The sequence below is a fragment of the Thermothelomyces heterothallicus genome (assembly GCF_042370625.1).
Source record: "Thermothelomyces heterothallicus CBS 202.75 unplaced genomic scaffold P884_scaffold_30, whole genome shotgun sequence".
Classification (NCBI taxonomy): domain Eukaryota; kingdom Fungi; phylum Ascomycota; class Sordariomycetes; order Sordariales; family Chaetomiaceae; genus Thermothelomyces; species Thermothelomyces heterothallicus.
Window position 1 is genome coordinate 152,446 of NW_027192591.1, and position 16,556 is coordinate 169,001.

At 54.3% G+C, this 16,556-nt stretch overlaps 5 protein-coding genes and 1 non-coding gene across 6 annotated transcripts; 4 read left to right on the plus strand and 2 right to left on the minus strand.

The window, feature by feature from the left end:
* The first annotated feature begins 301 nt into the window (after positions 1-301).
* Positions 302-591, plus strand: P884DRAFT_83259 (uncharacterized protein). Its single transcript, XM_069446113.1, has one exon. The coding sequence runs from the start codon at positions 349-351 to the stop codon at positions 505-507; it is 159 nt and encodes a 52-aa protein (XP_069294241.1). The 5' UTR covers positions 302-348; the 3' UTR covers positions 508-591.
* P884DRAFT_83260 (uncharacterized protein) lies at positions 592-3,877 on the plus strand. The gene has a single exon (XM_069446114.1). The coding sequence runs from the start codon at positions 676-678 to the stop codon at positions 3,619-3,621; it is 2,946 nt and encodes a 981-aa protein (XP_069294242.1). The 5' UTR covers positions 592-675; the 3' UTR covers positions 3,622-3,877.
* Positions 3,878-4,133: 256 nt separating this feature from the next.
* Positions 4,134-4,475, minus strand: P884DRAFT_272659 (uncharacterized protein; the record flags this gene model as incomplete). Its single annotated transcript, XM_069442541.1, has 1 exon — positions 4,134-4,475. One exon carries the CDS (start codon positions 4,473-4,475, stop codon positions 4,134-4,136), a length of 342 nt encoding a protein of 113 aa, XP_069294243.1.
* Positions 4,476-7,188: 2,713 nt separating this feature from the next.
* On the plus strand, positions 7,189-7,260 carry P884DRAFT_t163. Its single transcript has one exon. It is a non-coding gene; the product is annotated as a tRNA-Gln (tRNA).
* Positions 7,261-7,546: 286 nt separating this feature from the next.
* Positions 7,547-11,696, minus strand: P884DRAFT_83288 (heme peroxidase). The gene is made up of 7 exons (XM_069446115.1): positions 11,253-11,696; positions 10,952-11,190; positions 10,710-10,902; positions 10,240-10,646; positions 8,551-10,173; positions 8,231-8,476; positions 7,547-8,115 (listed from the first exon to the last, which is right to left on the minus strand). The coding sequence occupies exons 1-7, from the start codon at positions 11,551-11,553 to the stop codon at positions 7,807-7,809; spliced, it is 3,318 nt and encodes a 1,105-aa protein (XP_069294244.1). The 5' UTR covers positions 11,554-11,696; the 3' UTR covers positions 7,547-7,806.
* A 2,261-nt stretch (positions 11,697-13,957) lies between these two features.
* Positions 13,958-16,363, plus strand: P884DRAFT_210019 (uncharacterized protein; the record flags this gene model as incomplete). The annotated part of the gene is made up of 4 exons (XM_069438973.1): positions 13,958-14,258; positions 14,324-14,338; positions 14,396-15,818; positions 15,997-16,363. The coding sequence occupies 4 exons, from the start codon at positions 13,958-13,960 to the stop codon at positions 16,361-16,363; spliced, it is 2,106 nt and encodes a 701-aa protein (XP_069294245.1).
* Between the last annotated feature and the right edge of the window lie 193 nt (positions 16,364-16,556).

A 16,556-nucleotide genomic window follows, 5' to 3' on the forward strand; every position in this document is an offset into this window, starting at 1 on the left:
GTTGACTGCTCGCGGGCCCTGATGCTATTGTCCTTAGCGAGTGCTCGTCCAGTTTGGGTTTATTTGTAAAGCTACAGCGCCGGTGCCCGTCCTGAAATCGGTAGACTTTAATTATCTCCACACCCTCACGCACGGAAAGGCCCGGTCCAGCGTTTCAAGATTTCGGTGAACCTAAAATGCCTAGGCAGTGCATCCCGAGGCAGTGCATCCCGAGGCAGTGCATCCCGAGGCAGTGCATCCCGAGGCAGTGCATCCCGAGGCAGTGCATCCTAAAATGGGCAGGCAGTGCATTCTAAGATGGGCAGATTACAATTGGGCTGACATGCAGAATTCAGCCGCAAAGTGCAGATGGCACACGTTGATGTCTGCCAAGATGTCAGCTTAAGCCCGAAATTTATCAGACTGTTTGAGCGCCAACTTTGTCCACCGCGTGTAGGTCTTATAAATCAACCAGAACCAACAAACTTTTCTATACGGAATTATCCTAGTGTTTTTCCTATGAAGTAAGCGCACCAACATCTTTACCCGCCATCCATATCTCCAGCCCACGATCAACAACAGCCTATTATATCAGACTCACCGCCAAAGACGTCAACCACAGCCCTCGGGCTTCATCCTCTCATTCAAATAAGGCATCCTCACCAAGTCTTCCACGAAGAAAGATCGACCAGCAAAATGGAGCAAGAAAATGCGTTTTCCGAGATCGCTCATCCAGCATCCGTCTCCAGACTATTCATCCATCATCGAATGGATCCCGAACTTCCCTCAGGATATAAATGGGCAGAGCAAAAGAAGCTTTATTGCCCTCGCAATCTACTCGATCCACTCCTACCCGGGCCTATGAAACCAACTCACAACTTTGGCTATGTATTCTGTCATCGTGGGCTCTACGAGCGTGCCTCGGGAATCGTCGACAATTCAGTTGCCGCTATCGATAATGGAATACGCCATGGTCTTTTTCTCCACGAGGTTGATGCCTTCGTCATGGAACAGCTCGACAAGGCTTTCGTAGCCCATGACAAGAATCCAAGCCGCGTCACTTCGAAAGGACAACCTTGGGAGTTCTATCCTATCCACGAGATTCTCAAGACAAATCTGGTGACGCGGAGAGTTGAGAGGGAAGCGAAGAACCCGGACTCGACTAGCAAACAATCAGATTTCGCTACTTCATACCTGGAAACCGACGGCAAGATCCCCAGCCTATTCGATATCATGTGGAGAGAAAGCCAAAAACCATCCGGGATCACACTACAAATCGACCTCAGGGAACAAGATTTTGCCAAGGCAATCGCCTACTACTCTTATCATATTTCCAAGGTGTCCTTGCTGTACAAAGATCGCCAGGGCGTGCACCGCAGCAAGGGTTGGGAGTTGTTCCGGTCAACGATTCTGAAGGGCTACAATAAGCACTACAAATCTTTCAATGATCTGCACGAAGATGTCAAGAAGAAGTCTGTGGAGGCATATGGCAGCAACTATTTCGAAATAAGGCATCTACACGTCTTTCCCCCGCTGATCATGGTATTCTACGCCAAGTATTTGGTCAAGCTTGCACGGGCAACACCACCTGTTGATGATCCTCAAGGGGACAGAAACAGTTACGAACATATCCGCCACACCTTCATGAGTCAAGTCTTATCTTTTGTCGGAGTGGGGGTTAACTCCTACAACTTCATACTGGAGATCGTCCACAGCGGACTCGGGTTGGGATACGACATTATTGCAAAAACAGCAAGAAATCCCTTGAACGGGGAGTTACTGACAGACGAGAGCGTGATCTTCGACAGCCGCGTCGACCGGGCCATGATCGATGTGAGCGTGGAACTACGAAAGAGATATCCAAACCTGTTGTTTTCATCCTGCACGCGGTTGCCCGACGTTATTACGCCGAAAGGGGAGTATAAGGCGTGGCACGAGACGTCGAGGATGGTGCGCTGGGATGACGGCGAGAAGGGCCTTGCAGCCAAGCTACGAGCCATACACGGAGGGTTATATCCGCAGTGCCAGCTCGTCGTTGCCGATGACCCCGCTGCGGAAATCGCTGCTCGCACATGGATTGACCAGAGGTCGGGTCTGGATCGAAGTCAGCTAATGCGTATGACTTACACCGAGTGGCTGGCAAGAGCTCCAGGAGATGTCGCCGCCGCAATAACCAAACTTAATAACCAGGACTTCCTGCCAAACAAGTTCGGGCACTCTACGACGCCAGGAGCTAGCGGCAAGAAACGAGACAGAACGATAGAGTTGAACACCAAGATCAGATCGTGGATGGACGCCGTCCTGTCGCCCAAACCCATATCCAACTTGGATGACGGGAATCGATACAGTGTTGACGAACACTGGCACGGTGCAGAGGACAAAAGCAACCAGGCGACTGCATATAATAGCCAGCTCAGCATCATGTCAGACGATGACCGACACCACGAGGGAGTCACGTTAACGTGGGAAAACACACCCCGCAACCATTTCAGCAGCAGCAGCTCAGACCCTATAATACTTCACATTTGGGGCAAAGAATACATGTTCGAAAACGTGGTAGATGTGAAACGATCACTCGCCAGCATGGCCGCTTACAAAGCTGCTGAAGAAGGAAACGAGCAGATGGTCAGGAATCTTCTTGCCATTGGTGCCAATATCGACGCTTTCACGGGATTCTATGGCACCCCGCTGGCGGCAGCATGTAGACACGGCCACGGCACAGTCGTGAAGCTACTGCTAGATGCAGACGCCGACGTTAACATGAGCCGATTCTCTGGCACCCCGTTGGAACTCGCGGCTAGAGCTGGGCATCGAGATGTCGTTGAGATGCTGCTCACCGTATTGAAACGGAAGCAGGCCCACTACGACACCTCAGAAAAACTGTTTACCGGCACTGCACTTCATGAAGCATCTGCCGCGGGTCACGAGGCGGTGGTAGCGTTGTTGCTGGACAGTGGAGCGGATATTAACTTTCGAGAACGGCAGACCGCGCTGGAACGAGCATGTGGCCGCCATTGCGAGATCAACGTTATCAACCTGCTTCTTGCCAGAGGTGCCGACGTTAACGCTCCTGGGAGGGATTCCGGGGTTCGGAGTGCGTTGGAATCGGCATGCCACTGTGGCGACCTTTACGTTACCAACCTTCTTCTAAGGAAAGGTGCCGTCATTGACTTCCCGCTGGATGAAACCTTTACCCCCGAAATCGTCTCGCTCCTGGTAAAACACAAGGCAGACGTAAACAACGTCGCCCGTAAGCCACTGTCAGAAAGCGGATTGAAAGCACTGCGCGACACCGGCCGAGTCCTCCGAGATCCCTTAAAGGAGAACTTCAAAGAGACAAGTCTCCGAGTCAGAAAACAGAGAAAACCCGCCCCATCCGAGCCTGTGCGGCGGCTTCCTGTGCCTCGAGAACTCCGAGATTGCGGCTGTTTACTCTGTTTCATCGACCAGAAAATTCAACCCACCATAGAGCGACAACTAATAGACTCGGCGTTGTGGCGAACGAAGAAACGGAAAAAACCTCCAGCAACAATCGATGATCCGGTTTCTGTCACGTTGAGAGAAATGGGGAAACTCACCTTTCTGGATCGCCCAGAAGAGATGTACCTCACTTACAATTTCGAATATCCTCCAATGCAGTAGTTGGGAGGGTCTCTCTTGAAGGATCTACCAGAAATCAGGTTCTCAACATACATGCCCGGGTCTATACACCAGCAGCTAATTAGGCATACCTTCGGGATACGATGGCGCAAGGAGGGATGCAGAACTCATCTGCTAATAACTTCTCAATCTCCTTTATGTCTGTTTCCGCAATCTCTATCTCATTGATTCCAGCTCAAAGTTTCATTCTTTCTAGAATCCCACCAGAAGCAGGCACTTGGACACATTATTAATTATGCTCTATAGATCGATCGTCCAAGAGGGATTGACGGCCAGCCCTGTCTGACGAGACGATTGTGCGTGTCGTTAGCAAATACGAACCACACGTTCTGCATAATAAGCCTGGTAAGTTGGCGCTGCTCTGCACTTGTGGGCAAGCCACTAACATCCGCAGATGCGCCAGGGATCATGTGCAGGTCAACGCCATGTCAGGCTCCCAATGGCGGGTATAGTCGAGTGTTTCTCCAGCCAGCGAAGTAGCGAAAGACAGGAGGCTACACCGTGGTTCCGCCGAGCTCGGGTGTGGTATGCGACGGGGCAGGTGAAAGACTGGAGCAGAAACGCCCGAACCTGGTCCTCTGTGGGTATAACACCTTGAGCGTGTGCGGGAATTTGGTAGGAGCCGGCCTCGTCGTTGGTGTTGCGCCCAGCAGGATGGGGCTCTTGGTAAAGCTGCCGTTGCCTGTCAAGCTGACGTAGTCAGAGAAGACAATGTCGTTGTCGGGAGTCGGCCAGATGGCTGGTACACCGCGAAGGACGCTGCTGCTTTTGGCAGGCTTGATGGCGGCAGCAGCGGACTCGATGGCCTCCCAGTCAACCTTGCAAATGCAAGCCATCGTGTCGGCAGTCCCAGAGCAATTGACGGCTGATACTACGATGTGCCAGTTGGCCTCCCGAACAGATTTGGTGTTGGACGGGAAGCTGAATGCGTTGCTAGAGTGAGCGATGATGCCGTGGGCGATGTGGTCCTTTTTGGTCGGCGTCTAGGTTGTGGCGAAGGGGGATTACCGGTAATAGTCGAGGATTATCACCAGGAACAGAGCTGCCTGGGGAAAAACACAAAGAAGGAAATTGGCTCGGCCGTTAGTCTGCCATTGAGGGTGATATGCCCTTGATCTCTCTCTCTCTCTCTCTCTCTCTCTGTCTCTCTCTCTAATTAATTAGTCATATCGTCGTTAGGCTAATCTCTAGCATACCACTTGCGAAAATCTTGACATTACAATGATAGAAGACGTTTCTCGCTTTAGGATATCTTAGTTTAGTATTAGTAAGTTCCAGGATGACAGATTCTCTCCTTTCACGCTTCCTGACGTAAAGAACCAGATTTTAGGAAGCTGCCAAAACAAATAGACGCAAACAAACACCCGAAGCCTACAACCCGCCCCGTACGTCACGTCCCGTTAGGCCAGTACGACCCCTCAAGTATGTACTTCATGATTCCCATTCACATCCGAGTCTCTCCATGTCAAGGCCGAGTATCTGCCTTCGTTTCGCCATGTGTTCCTTGTCGTGATCTCATAAGAGGCGGTTTCGCCACTCACTAGTACTCCAAAGCCGATTGTCGATCTCCTTAAAAGCGCGGTGTGGTGAGCACTTGATGGAGGTCTGGTTGTAGTAGTCAAAATAGTTCAAAAGATCGATGTCCTCTATCAACGTTTGCTGGCCCTGTGGCTCTGTATAGGAAGAAGATGGGCACAAAGAACCCACCGTTTGCAGGCATCCACAGGGCTTACTAATCTAACCTTACATGATCGACGTGTCCACGGACACGTACTGCATCAGCACTGCTCGTGATAAAACGTAACAAACTCCTATTGTAACATTTTGAACGATGCTGAGAATACAAAAAGCAGAGAGTTAGCGCTTTCCTCGGGTACCTCTTCAGTCTGTTCTGGGAACGATCCTTCTCTTCCATGGCGAAGCATTCCCCGCCAGATATTGCCCAGGATGCTGGCGTCACAGAGGTCACCATCAAGCATTTGCAAGCATGATCAGGTGGCTGTCTGTCGCCCCGCAGCGCTGTTCTCTTAGTCACCTGAGTATGGAAGAAGTCAAGAAGTGTTTGAATGTCCTTCGGCCGGTCCTCCGCGGACATCTTGACACATTTTCCTGCGTCAGCTCAAAAGGCCGTTATCTGGGAAACCATGCTAATTACATGTCATCCACCTGCAATATCTAAAGTTCCACGGCGAGATGACGGAAACAATGGTGCGAAGGCTGCTTCTAGCTTCATGCTCCTTATGAACCAAAGCGTGCGATCCGTAACATCTTCCGAGGCTGTGTATTCTGAATGCTCCAGGACCAAGCAAGAACGCAGGGCCAATGTTTTCAGTCTAATGACATAAGAAGACTCGTCATTTAACCCCCACTCTACGTGAACAAAGAAAGGTTTCAAGAAGCTGTCGAGATTCTGAACAACTTCATTCCGCCAATCTGCTGCCCATGGGCGAAGGCACCTGAACATGTCGTACTTGTCTGCAGTAACGACAATGCGGTAGATGTCAAGAGCCCCTGGAGTAACTTGTACTTTGTCAAAGTTTCCATGGACGATGTCCAGGATGACTTGCATTCCTGATCCAGCTCCCACCTTGTGCAATAAGTCTCTTTACCCTGCCTCAAGCGCCAGTGCCGTAACACTCTTCCTTAGTTATAAAAAAAATCACGTTAAAGATAATTGCTCAGCTCTAATCTTTCCATCTCATGTTCTGCTCTCTCTATCAAAGTCTGGATACGTTCTTCAAGCAGCCTCGAACTCTCATCGCTGCACGCGTCGCCGAGTGGTTTTGCAAATAGCCCACCCCCGGCTGCCCGCGGGCCAGGATTTGCCAAGTGGTCGGAAACTGGGGTGGTCGGAATTGGGAAGGGAAGGGGGGCGACTTAGCGCCAAGACCATGTTGTCAGAAGAAACTCCAGGCCTAGAAGACCGGAAGCCCGCTTCGAATGAGACTGTACCTACCTAATTACAGATCAGATCCAAATGTCGGATTGCCGTGTTTGAAGTCAATGGTACAACGATGTAGTCACACAGTCTCTGACTCGGCCATGTAGTTCAAACCTCTGGCTATGGGTGCCCCAAAAACCTGATTTCGCGGGATGTGGCGAGACATTCGGGTGTTCTCTGTTGTTACACATGTTCATGTTGTCCTGTAGCGGGGATGCTATCAATAACCATTGGTCCAATGAGTGTACGGTACAGTACATACCGGGAGCGGCACGACCAAACGCCGGGGGCAAACGAGTTCCAGACGGCGACTTTTCTATTTCATCACCTCTATCACCGACAGTTTGATTCAGATTAATGGGCCTGGAGCACCGTCTGCTGTGATGCATTCCTTACTGTGCCAGCAAACATGAATTCCCTGTACAGCCTCCACATAAGTGACGAGTGAGATCTAAGTTCCTGCCTCCCCAAGATCACAGGCGCATTGCGTTGTTAAAGATCGTCGACTGACAATTCTACGTTGCCGGTCAAATGAGGAAATTGGATGAGACGTTTGTTTTGAGTATATCAGGACCAGAAATGGCTTTTTTTGCCAGCAATGGATAAACGGTTCTATAGTGTAGCGGTTATCACTCCGGATTCTGATTCCGGCAACCCCGGTTCGATTCCGGGTAGGACCTTACCTTTTGCATTTCCACTCCAGGATTCTGGTCCATACTATTGATTATTTCGCTTTGCTCAAAGTGTTACGCAGCCACCTGGACCCAGCACGCTGGCCCTCCTTTTTCACTTCCTTGTGATGTACTTAGACCGCACCCGCAGCTAAAGATCTGTTTCAGCGACGTGGCCGACCCGGGGTTTCACTGCAGTGTTATGAGATTTTTTTCAGCACACCTGCAGATCGATGCGGAAGGGAGCAACCGCAGCGGCCAACAGTACTTGCGAAAGGATCCCAACTTTTTAACCACCGCATATGTAACTCATTCCAGAAAGTGATTAATTATTACAAAATTGGGTTTATCAAGAATTAACAAAAAAATTGGTATCAACTGCCCCTGCATCTGCCCTACTCTCCACTTGTACGATAAATGATTACCGTAGCCTAATAATTAATTGATAACAACAGATTCACCCCGTTTCTGCACACACAACACCTCCGCCCACATAACATTAATACTTACAACCACCCAAGCCACACACCTCCGTGTCCATTCTGCCGCCGGGATTCAGACATTCTCATCCCAGCAGACCTTCATCGTGACCGGCCACGGGCCCTTGACGCCCCAGTCCTCGCGCAGATACTCGACGGCACCGGGGCCGGCGCCGTCGACGCCGACGACGACCCTCTTCAGCTCGCCCTGCGGGCCCGGGGCGCGCCGGAGGTTGGGGCGCCTGAAGAGCGCGCGGAACATCCCGGTCAGCGCGGCGTCGCCGATCTCGCGGGTGCCCGGGAAGGAGCTGTTGGGCAGGGCCGCGAGGTGGTCGTAGCTCTCGCGGGGCCGCGAGGGATCGACCTCCGAGCCCGAGGCGGCGGACTGGAAGAGGTAATTAATATCAGGTGTCAGCAAAATCGATCCTTCGCACTATTAACCTGCGGGCGGACGGGGGGAGAAAAGAGCTTCGAGAGACAGAAGACGGGGCGGCGCTTACGGATGTAACGGCGATGCGGTCGCCCGGTTGGACTTGAATCTGGGTCCCGTCCTCTGCAGGGAGCGAGTCCGCCGCGGTGGCCTCGAAGTGCAGCTTTGTGGACCCCGAGAGGCGGACAGCTTCAAGAGCGTAGCCTAGCAGGAGGGAATCGGCCTGCTCGGATGCCGGTTGGGCGGCGAGAGACCGGACTGCCTCCAGATAAGGGGCGCCGCGGGGCGAGAGGTAGAAGTCGACAGCTTCGGCGAACTGGGCAAAGGTTTTATTATTATTATTATTATCTAGCACCAGAGATTGAAACACGAGAGGGTCAGAGTGCTCACAAGTTTGGCCTGGTACGGGGCAATAGCCGCGCTGGAGGTCAAGACGTGGCCCCACGTGATGTCATGAGTGTTAAGGCCGGCCTTAGACAGGCCTTTGATGAGCTGGGCGCCATACGTGCTCAGCGGGTCCTTCTTCTTCGCCTTCGGGCTCTTGACGGTCCGCTCGACCACGGAGGCCAGCTGTGCTGCCACCGTCTTGGCTGCTTCGAACAGGGGGAATTTCTTGACCGGATCGGGGTTGGTGAAGACGGCCTCCGCGATGACGGATAGCACAACGTACAGCTCATGCTCGCGGTAGATGCCCTTGGGGTTGTCCTCGGTCTGCAACGGCAGGTTAAACAGCGCGGAGACGAAGCGGGTGGGCGCGATATTGCCAACGTCGCGGACAAGATCCGCGAGCTTGAGGCCGCCAAGATGATAACTCTGGCTGTCAAGCAACTGCTCCGTCACCGTGGCATAGAACGCCTTGACTTGAGATACAAAGTCAGCAGTGGCCAACGGCTGGCTGACTTCGCGCCGGTGGCGGTCGTGGATAGCGGCGTCGGCCGACAGCTTGGACTTGCCCTCGGGGGCAAGGGCGTCAACGCCGGCATGCCACGACGGCTTGTACTTGTCCGGGCTGGCAAACACCCGTTGGGCCGCCTCGACCGATTTGCACTCGACGTCCTGGGCGATGCGCGTCGGACGGCTAAAGTCGAACAGGTGATCGCGCTTGAGGTCCTTCAAGATCTTCTGGGTCTCCGAGGGGACCACCATCGGATAGTGCGCATAGACCGAGTTGTACTTGAAGTGATGCGGGAAGGCCCGGATGAACAACTTATAGAATACACAGCCGTGATTGATACTGAGGTCGTACTGGACGTCGTTGTAGCCCCAGTTAGTGAGGTTGCGGGCATTGTAATCGACGGTGTAGTGACGGTCGCCGCGGACGAGGCAGACAGCATCCGACAAGACGACACGGGAGATGGTGTAAGTCGGCGCAATGCCGACACCGGGAACCATGGGCTGCTTGTGCTCCTCGGCGACCAGGCCCGGGTAGAGTTCCACGAAGTCGGGATGGTCGTACAGACGGCGTAGCGCCTCGGAAACGCCGGGATCCGAGTTGATGTCCTCAAACGTCTCGTAGGGCTTGAGGCCAAAGTGTTTCCTGAACTCATTCAGGCCAGCGACGTTCCACTTGCGGCCTTGGATGATGCCCAGAATCTCAATGGCGCGCATCGACGCGGGGACGTTCCGCGCACCAAAGGAGCCGGCACAATCCTCGATAGTGGACGTGATGCATTCCACCAGGTCGTCGTCGTCGAACTTGCCATCAGGTCCTCTCTTGAACCCGTTGAACGGGCGCTCGAGGGGGTCCTCGGGAAGCCTGCTCTCGAACTTGGCGAAGCCCATGATGAGGTCCTGAACGGTAACCTCGGAGCCCGGTTTGCCAAACAAGTCGTAGTAGAACTCCTCGATCCACTTGTCGTCCTTCTCCGAGACGCAGCTGTGCCATCTGTAGCAGAGGTTGAACTCGGCAGACACGATATTGCCCGTGCCGCGCTCGGCACCCTTGCTGGTCCCGACGTCGATGCCGGTATCTTGGCGAGGATCCAAGGTCCAAGTCGTGTCGACGCGGTTCAGCTGTTCATGTTAGCGGTGTGGCGACGAATTGGAAATCGTAGTCTGGACTAATTAATAATTACTCACGTTGACAATGTTCCGCACGTAGTCCAACAAGGTGATGTTGATGTACAGACCCGAGGTGATCAAGCGAGCGGTCTGGAAGAGGTCGTTGTCGTACCGGTTCCAAGCGGTCGCCGCCTCCTCTCCTTTAAGATTCGGAGATGGCGGTGTAAATTTGCCGTCCTCGTTGATAGCAATGAGATTGTCGCAGACGTAGTTGTGAACGCGGTTGAACATGATCAGCAACACGCCGACGCCGGGGGGCATTCCGAGCAGACGCTTGTCGGCAAAACAGTCGGGCTTGAGCTTGCCGTCCTTGAACGTCCGGATGGTGTCCTGCATCTCCTGATTGCTACCGTAAAGGGGAGACAGGTCCAGGTAGGAGGACGTCTTGGATCGGTTCATGTCCTTGTGATCTGTCCAGAACAAGTCTGCAAAATCGATCAGGGATTCGGTCCTTGGAAAAAGCCATCGTCTGTCTGTCTCTAGCTTACCATGGATGATGATGCTCGCCCAGTACCAGAGAATGCTCGACACGTTGTTCGGATGCTTTTTGTACTCGGTCCGCTTCATGACAGAGTCGTAGATCAGGTTCGGATCCGGCAGCGCGCCAGGTCGCAAGACGCTGGCGTTCACGGACCGCGCATATACTGATCCGGCCGCGCCGAGCTGCGGAAACATGATGTTCTGCCGATGGTTAGACTTGCGAGCAACGCTGGCGTGGGGAGCGACGCACATTGTACGAGCCGTCGGCTTGGCGGTACTTGTACTTGTCACTGAGATACCGGGGAGGCGGGTGCTCCAACGAGGACCAGAGCTCGCTCAGGAAGTTGTTGGTCAGTTCAACCCGGAGTTTCGAGTCGCTGGGCAGGTTCGAGACGAGCTGAATGATGTGCTCCATGAGCATGGTCTTGTCGTCCGTCAAAAGCTCGCCCTTCACTTTTTTCAGGATCATTGCCTTCAGGGTCTTCCAATCTGGAGCTCGCCATTAGCATGCCGCTCAACCTTATTGCTGGGGTTTGCGGGCTCCATATTACCATTTGACCGCAGTGTCTTCAGGTCGGTGCTGAGCTTGCCCCATCGTCTCGGAGCGGTACCCGCACCGGCCTGGCTCGCCGGTGGTTCTACCTTGGCGTGGATGACCTGGGCATGTCGTTCGAAGGCATTGGCAACGCCTTTCCGGTCAGCCTTTGTCGGTTTCAGCTTGAGCGGGACGGGTTTGGGCTTTGCTTTGCTGGCCAGCTTCTCGGCCTTATCGACGGATGCCGCCGAGTTGGCATTGATGCTGTCCATCCTCACGGCTCCATTGGCTTCCCCCCTATTGTGTATCCGCGCCATTGTGAAAGGCTGTAGGAGGCAGGTGATTGCGCACTCAACTTCGACGGGAGCAGATGGGAAAGAGCGAGAGATGAAGAGGCGCGGGTAAGAAATGGGACAACAAACGCGCGACCTCGTTCTTCATAACGCAGCAACAACTCGAGCTCCCCGGTCACCCCCCGACGCACTCACAAGCTGGCCGCCACCATGCGGCATTCCCAGCTCAGCACTGGGGAGGTCCAATCACGCCCCCAGGCGGGCACGACGCCCGGACAGGTGATGTGGGCCACTGACGGGGTGCGTCAGACATGATGGTGTCTGTTTGGTCAATGAGTGGCCGTAAGGAGACACTAGCTCAACCACGTCGACGACTTTCCGGCAAGTCAATCGCGTTGGGCGAGGAAAGTGATACGGAGTCCAAGGGCAGAACCTGGGCTGGCCTGATGTTCCGAGGCCGCTTTCGGATTGCTTTTCTCGAGTCATGCTTCGTAGATCAGATGGACTGCAGATTACCAATCAGATCGTTCGGTGTGGTGAAGTGTGTAAGTCTTGTATGTACTCCGTACGCGAACTAACCCAATGGGATGGGTAGTTGGTCGCGGGCTTGCCGGGAAACGGGAGTGTTCGTCGTGCGTCAGGATGGTATCATTGCATTGGACTCGCCGCGTCGCCGGTAGTGTACGAATGTATCCGTATTTTTTGTTTGGGTCGATCGCTCAGCACGAAGGGTTCTTCTATATCTCGTCGATCAGCGGGGCCGCTGTGGGGTACGGTCTCAATTTGGAGCCAATAATCGGCACGGTCCGGGGTGCGGCCCGGCCTTGGCGGAAATCGTCCCCAAAACAAACAAATCCGCAATGAGGTTTCTCGTCGGCGACATCACCAAACACAAGCTGGGAACTTCTCTGTGATATATAGCTTCCTCGCACGCAGCGAACCCATCCGAGTTTTGTTTTTGTTGCCGATTACCGTTGAGCACTTGGTGGTGTATGTGATTCAGTTGAATTTCGCATTACACCACGTGTTGCAGCGAAGCAATTGGCGGCAGTGGCACTTCGAGAGAACTACTGTGTACCGCTAGCAGCCTTGATGAAGAGGTGCAAACTAGGTTAGGCTCCTGGCATGATCAACCCAGGGACAACCTCGGGGGGAGAGGGCCCTCGAGGCAACCATGGAGCCATGGAGGAAAACATGGGGCAGGGGTGTGGAGAAAATGGGCCGGTTAGGGAGTACATACACTAGTGTAGTAGTCCTAATCGGGGGATGGAAATGGGTTAAACGTTACCTAATTAACGACCAGGTTTTCGTCTAGCCTTGCCTAAAGCATCTTGCCGCCTTCGAAGGCACGTCTAAGACCCGCTTAGAGGGTAGCCAATAGACGAAAAACCATCCACCACCAGTACCCCACAGTTTTCCGGATTTTCAGAGAAACCCTGATCTACACTAACGTTAACACCCCAGGTCCAGGGCTGAAGTGCATCGGGCAAAATTCACCACTTCAGGTTGCAATCTAAGTGGATATCCCGCCCAATGATCGCCGCAGCAAGGATGGGGTATGTACGTCCGTACTCCGTACTCGACGATACCTGGATTTCAGCACCCCACCGCAGGTGCTGCCCAACCCAGCCACATGCTTACAAGTACGGAGTAGTTTGGTGTATGTGCAAGTAGTCAGAAGCCTCTCATCCAAGCTAGTCAAATCGGGGATCGAGGAGACGCTGCTAACAGCCTCCTAGATCCATTCCACTCCTTCATTCGCTCATTCATTCATCACACAGTCTGGGGATGAATCGCTGGACACCGCCTCGTACGGAGTACACGCATCGACCAAAGCACTACCCCGGAAGCCGCCATTACCGCCACGAAGAAGTTCTGGGGGGCCTCCATTTTCCTCTTTCGCCCAGCTTGCAGCCTGCATGAGAGCTGAAGGCCGGGGCCCGCGGTAAGATATCAACCCTCGATAGGTTCATGCACATCTCTTCCTCCAATATCAGTTGCCGACGGGCATGCCAAATGCCGGCTTGTTGCTCCCATCTTGACAAACCAAAATCATTCAATGAGAACTGACTGTCAAGATTGGTATACAGTACGCGTTTCTTTGGGCGGGATATGCTAGTTTGGCAATTCCTGTCGGCACATTACTCTTCTTGGGAAGCAGAACAGAGTCGGACAGTCGCGTAGGTCCCCTGTACCGGATGGCAGCTGTCGGATCCGGAGGAGGCCGATCGGAACGATGCCAAAATTCTAAGACATGTCCTTACATAACAGGCGTCAGTGTCTGGAGTACGAGCGGGGCCTCGCTCTCGGGGCATGAGACACGACCTGAATAGGGCAACTATTCACGTCGCCAGAACCCAGCGTGCGCCTTCGACGAAAACCACTCGAGGCATCACGAGAAATCTCGCAAGAGGTGTTCACTAGAACAATGGAAGAATCTCATCTGAAGCCCGACGGCCACGACGGAGACCCCGGGGTAGAAGAAGGCCCGGCAACGGAACACCATGCCGGCGCTCATGACGACTTCCTCGCTACTCATCCCTCCTCACGTCCTGACACGCCCGCGCGTCCAGAAATCAACCATCGACACCAAGATTCTCGTCGCCATCGCAAACCCCGCAAAATCGTTTTGTGTTTCGACGGAACCGGCAACAAGTTCCACGGCGATGACAGCGACAGCAATATTCTTAAGATTTTCCGCATGCTGGACAGGACAAGCAGCGATCAATGTATGCGCTCTCTTCTCCGGGTACTTTCGCTTGTCGTGGCCAGAGATAGCACTAACCGGACATAGATCATTACTACCAGCGTAAGTCGACCCTCTCTCTCTTGCTGTGCCAGCATGATGCTTAATTATCTGTCAAAGCTGGAATTGGCACATATGTCGTCTCCCACAGCCTCTCGCACACGGGGACTGTGGCCAGAGTCAAGTCTTGGTACATAAAGGCCAAAGATTCTGCCATCGGCTCTTCCTTTGACCAGCACGTCGTTGGCGGCTACCGCTTTCTGATGCGCTTCTACAACCCCGGAGATGAGATCTACATTTTTGGCTTCTCCCGCGGCGCCTACATCGCTCGCTTCCTGGCCGAGATGCTGGATTACGTCGGCCTGCTGTCCCACGGCAACGAAGAGATGGTCATCTTCGCCTGGACATCCTTCTCCAATTGGCAGAGCCGCCAGGCCAACCACACGCCCGAGGGGATCAAGAAGAAGAAGGAGATGTACGAGTTCATGAAGGGCTTCCGCGAGACCTTCTCCCGCCCGGTTCGTCGCATCCGCTTTCTTGGCCTCTTCGACACCGTCAACAGCGTGCCCCGCTTTGAGACGGCGTGGATGCAGCGCAGCAAGTTCCCCTACACAGCCCGGACCTCGGCCAAGGTCATCCGGCATGCGGTCAGCATCGACGAACGCCGTGCCAAGTTCAGGCAGGACCTGATCTATCAGAGCCACGACCGCTGCCAGAAACCCAAGCACCACGGCAGCGCCTACAACAAGCTGCAAGAGATCAGAGAGGCGCATGGCAGGGGAAGCCGCGTCGCCAACGAGAAGACTCCGGACGTCAGGGGCCGCCGCCGGCGAGCGGAGCTGGATGTTCCAGACACCCCGGCCCCGGCCCCGTACCGTCCCCGGTCGGGCTCGGCGCGGTCGCACCAGACAGCCGAGAGCGTCTTTCAGGACGGCAAGTCGGTGCTCTCCGTTGCTCCGCATCCCCACGACGAGGACCACGACGCCGGGTCTGCGGCCGAGTCAGAGGACGAGACAGACCAGGACATTGACGAGGTTTGGTTCGCGGGTAATCACGCGGACGTCGGCGGCGGCTGGGAAGTGCTGGCCGATTCCAAATCCGCAAGCCACGTCCCCCTCGTCTGGATGGTCCACGAGGCCATGAAGGCCGGGCTCAACTTCGATCCCGACAAGGTCCGCGAGATGGGCTGCGCGGAAGCTCTCGACGATAATACGTGCATGACACCCGCGGATGCCCGGGAGAACGGACAACCGGCCACCGACGGTGCCGCCGAACGGCCCCCGATTCCCGACATCGTCGTCCGTTCCCCGAACACCAGCACCCCGAAGCTCTTCCAGCGGGCCGGCTTCGGCAAGAATACCAACACAGCGACCAACTCCAGCAGCAGCAGCAGCAGCAGCAGCAGCAGCAGCAGCAGCGCGGGCGAGCCACCGCTGACCTTCAAGGAGATGATGCACAGAGCCCACGTCGCACGCATCCACGACTGTCTCAAGTTTGGCGGTGGCCTGAGTTGGTCGTCGGTGTTGGGCTGGAAGGTTATGGAGTACGTTTCTCCCACCCTTCTCCTCCCTCCCCCCCCCCCCCCCCCCCCCCCCCCCCAAAACACAAAAAAAAAACCTCCAATTTCTCCGTATATCCCAGCGCATAACACTCAACCAATTCCTTGGTTTCTCTCTCTCTTTTTTTTGTACCTTCGAGATTCTAACTGGCACATTCACCAGGTACCTCCCCTTCCGCCGCATGGACCTGCAAGAGGACGACAGCTGGAAGCCCATACGCTGGCCGCTGCCGTGCGGCGAGGTGCGCGACATCCCCGCCAACGCCCGCATCCACGGCAGCGTCATCCGCCGCATGCAGCTGGACGGGTCGTACCGGCCAGGCAACCTGATCATCGGTGGCGGCGGCCGGGGTGTCAGGAAGGCGCCCGAGGAGAATGGCATCGGGGACTGGGTCTGCGTCGAGAGGGAGGGCTGCCCGATCGGCGAGGTCTGGATGAGGAGGGATGCCTTTGAGGCGATGCAGCAGAACGGATATTACGGGGCAGAGAAAGAGGCCAAGAATGCGGTGAACGGGGAGAAGAAGCAATGAAGGTAGGAAAAGAAACCGTGAAGCTATGCGCGTTCTGTACGGAAGGAATAATTACCTACTTGCGGCAGTGCATTGACGGTCTTAATTAATAATTAGTACTTGTGTCAGTCTGGAACATCTGTCAATCTTGTATCCAAGCAATATTAGTTCAACACGGCGCTTCAAACAATAACCCTACCGGAGGTTCCATGGT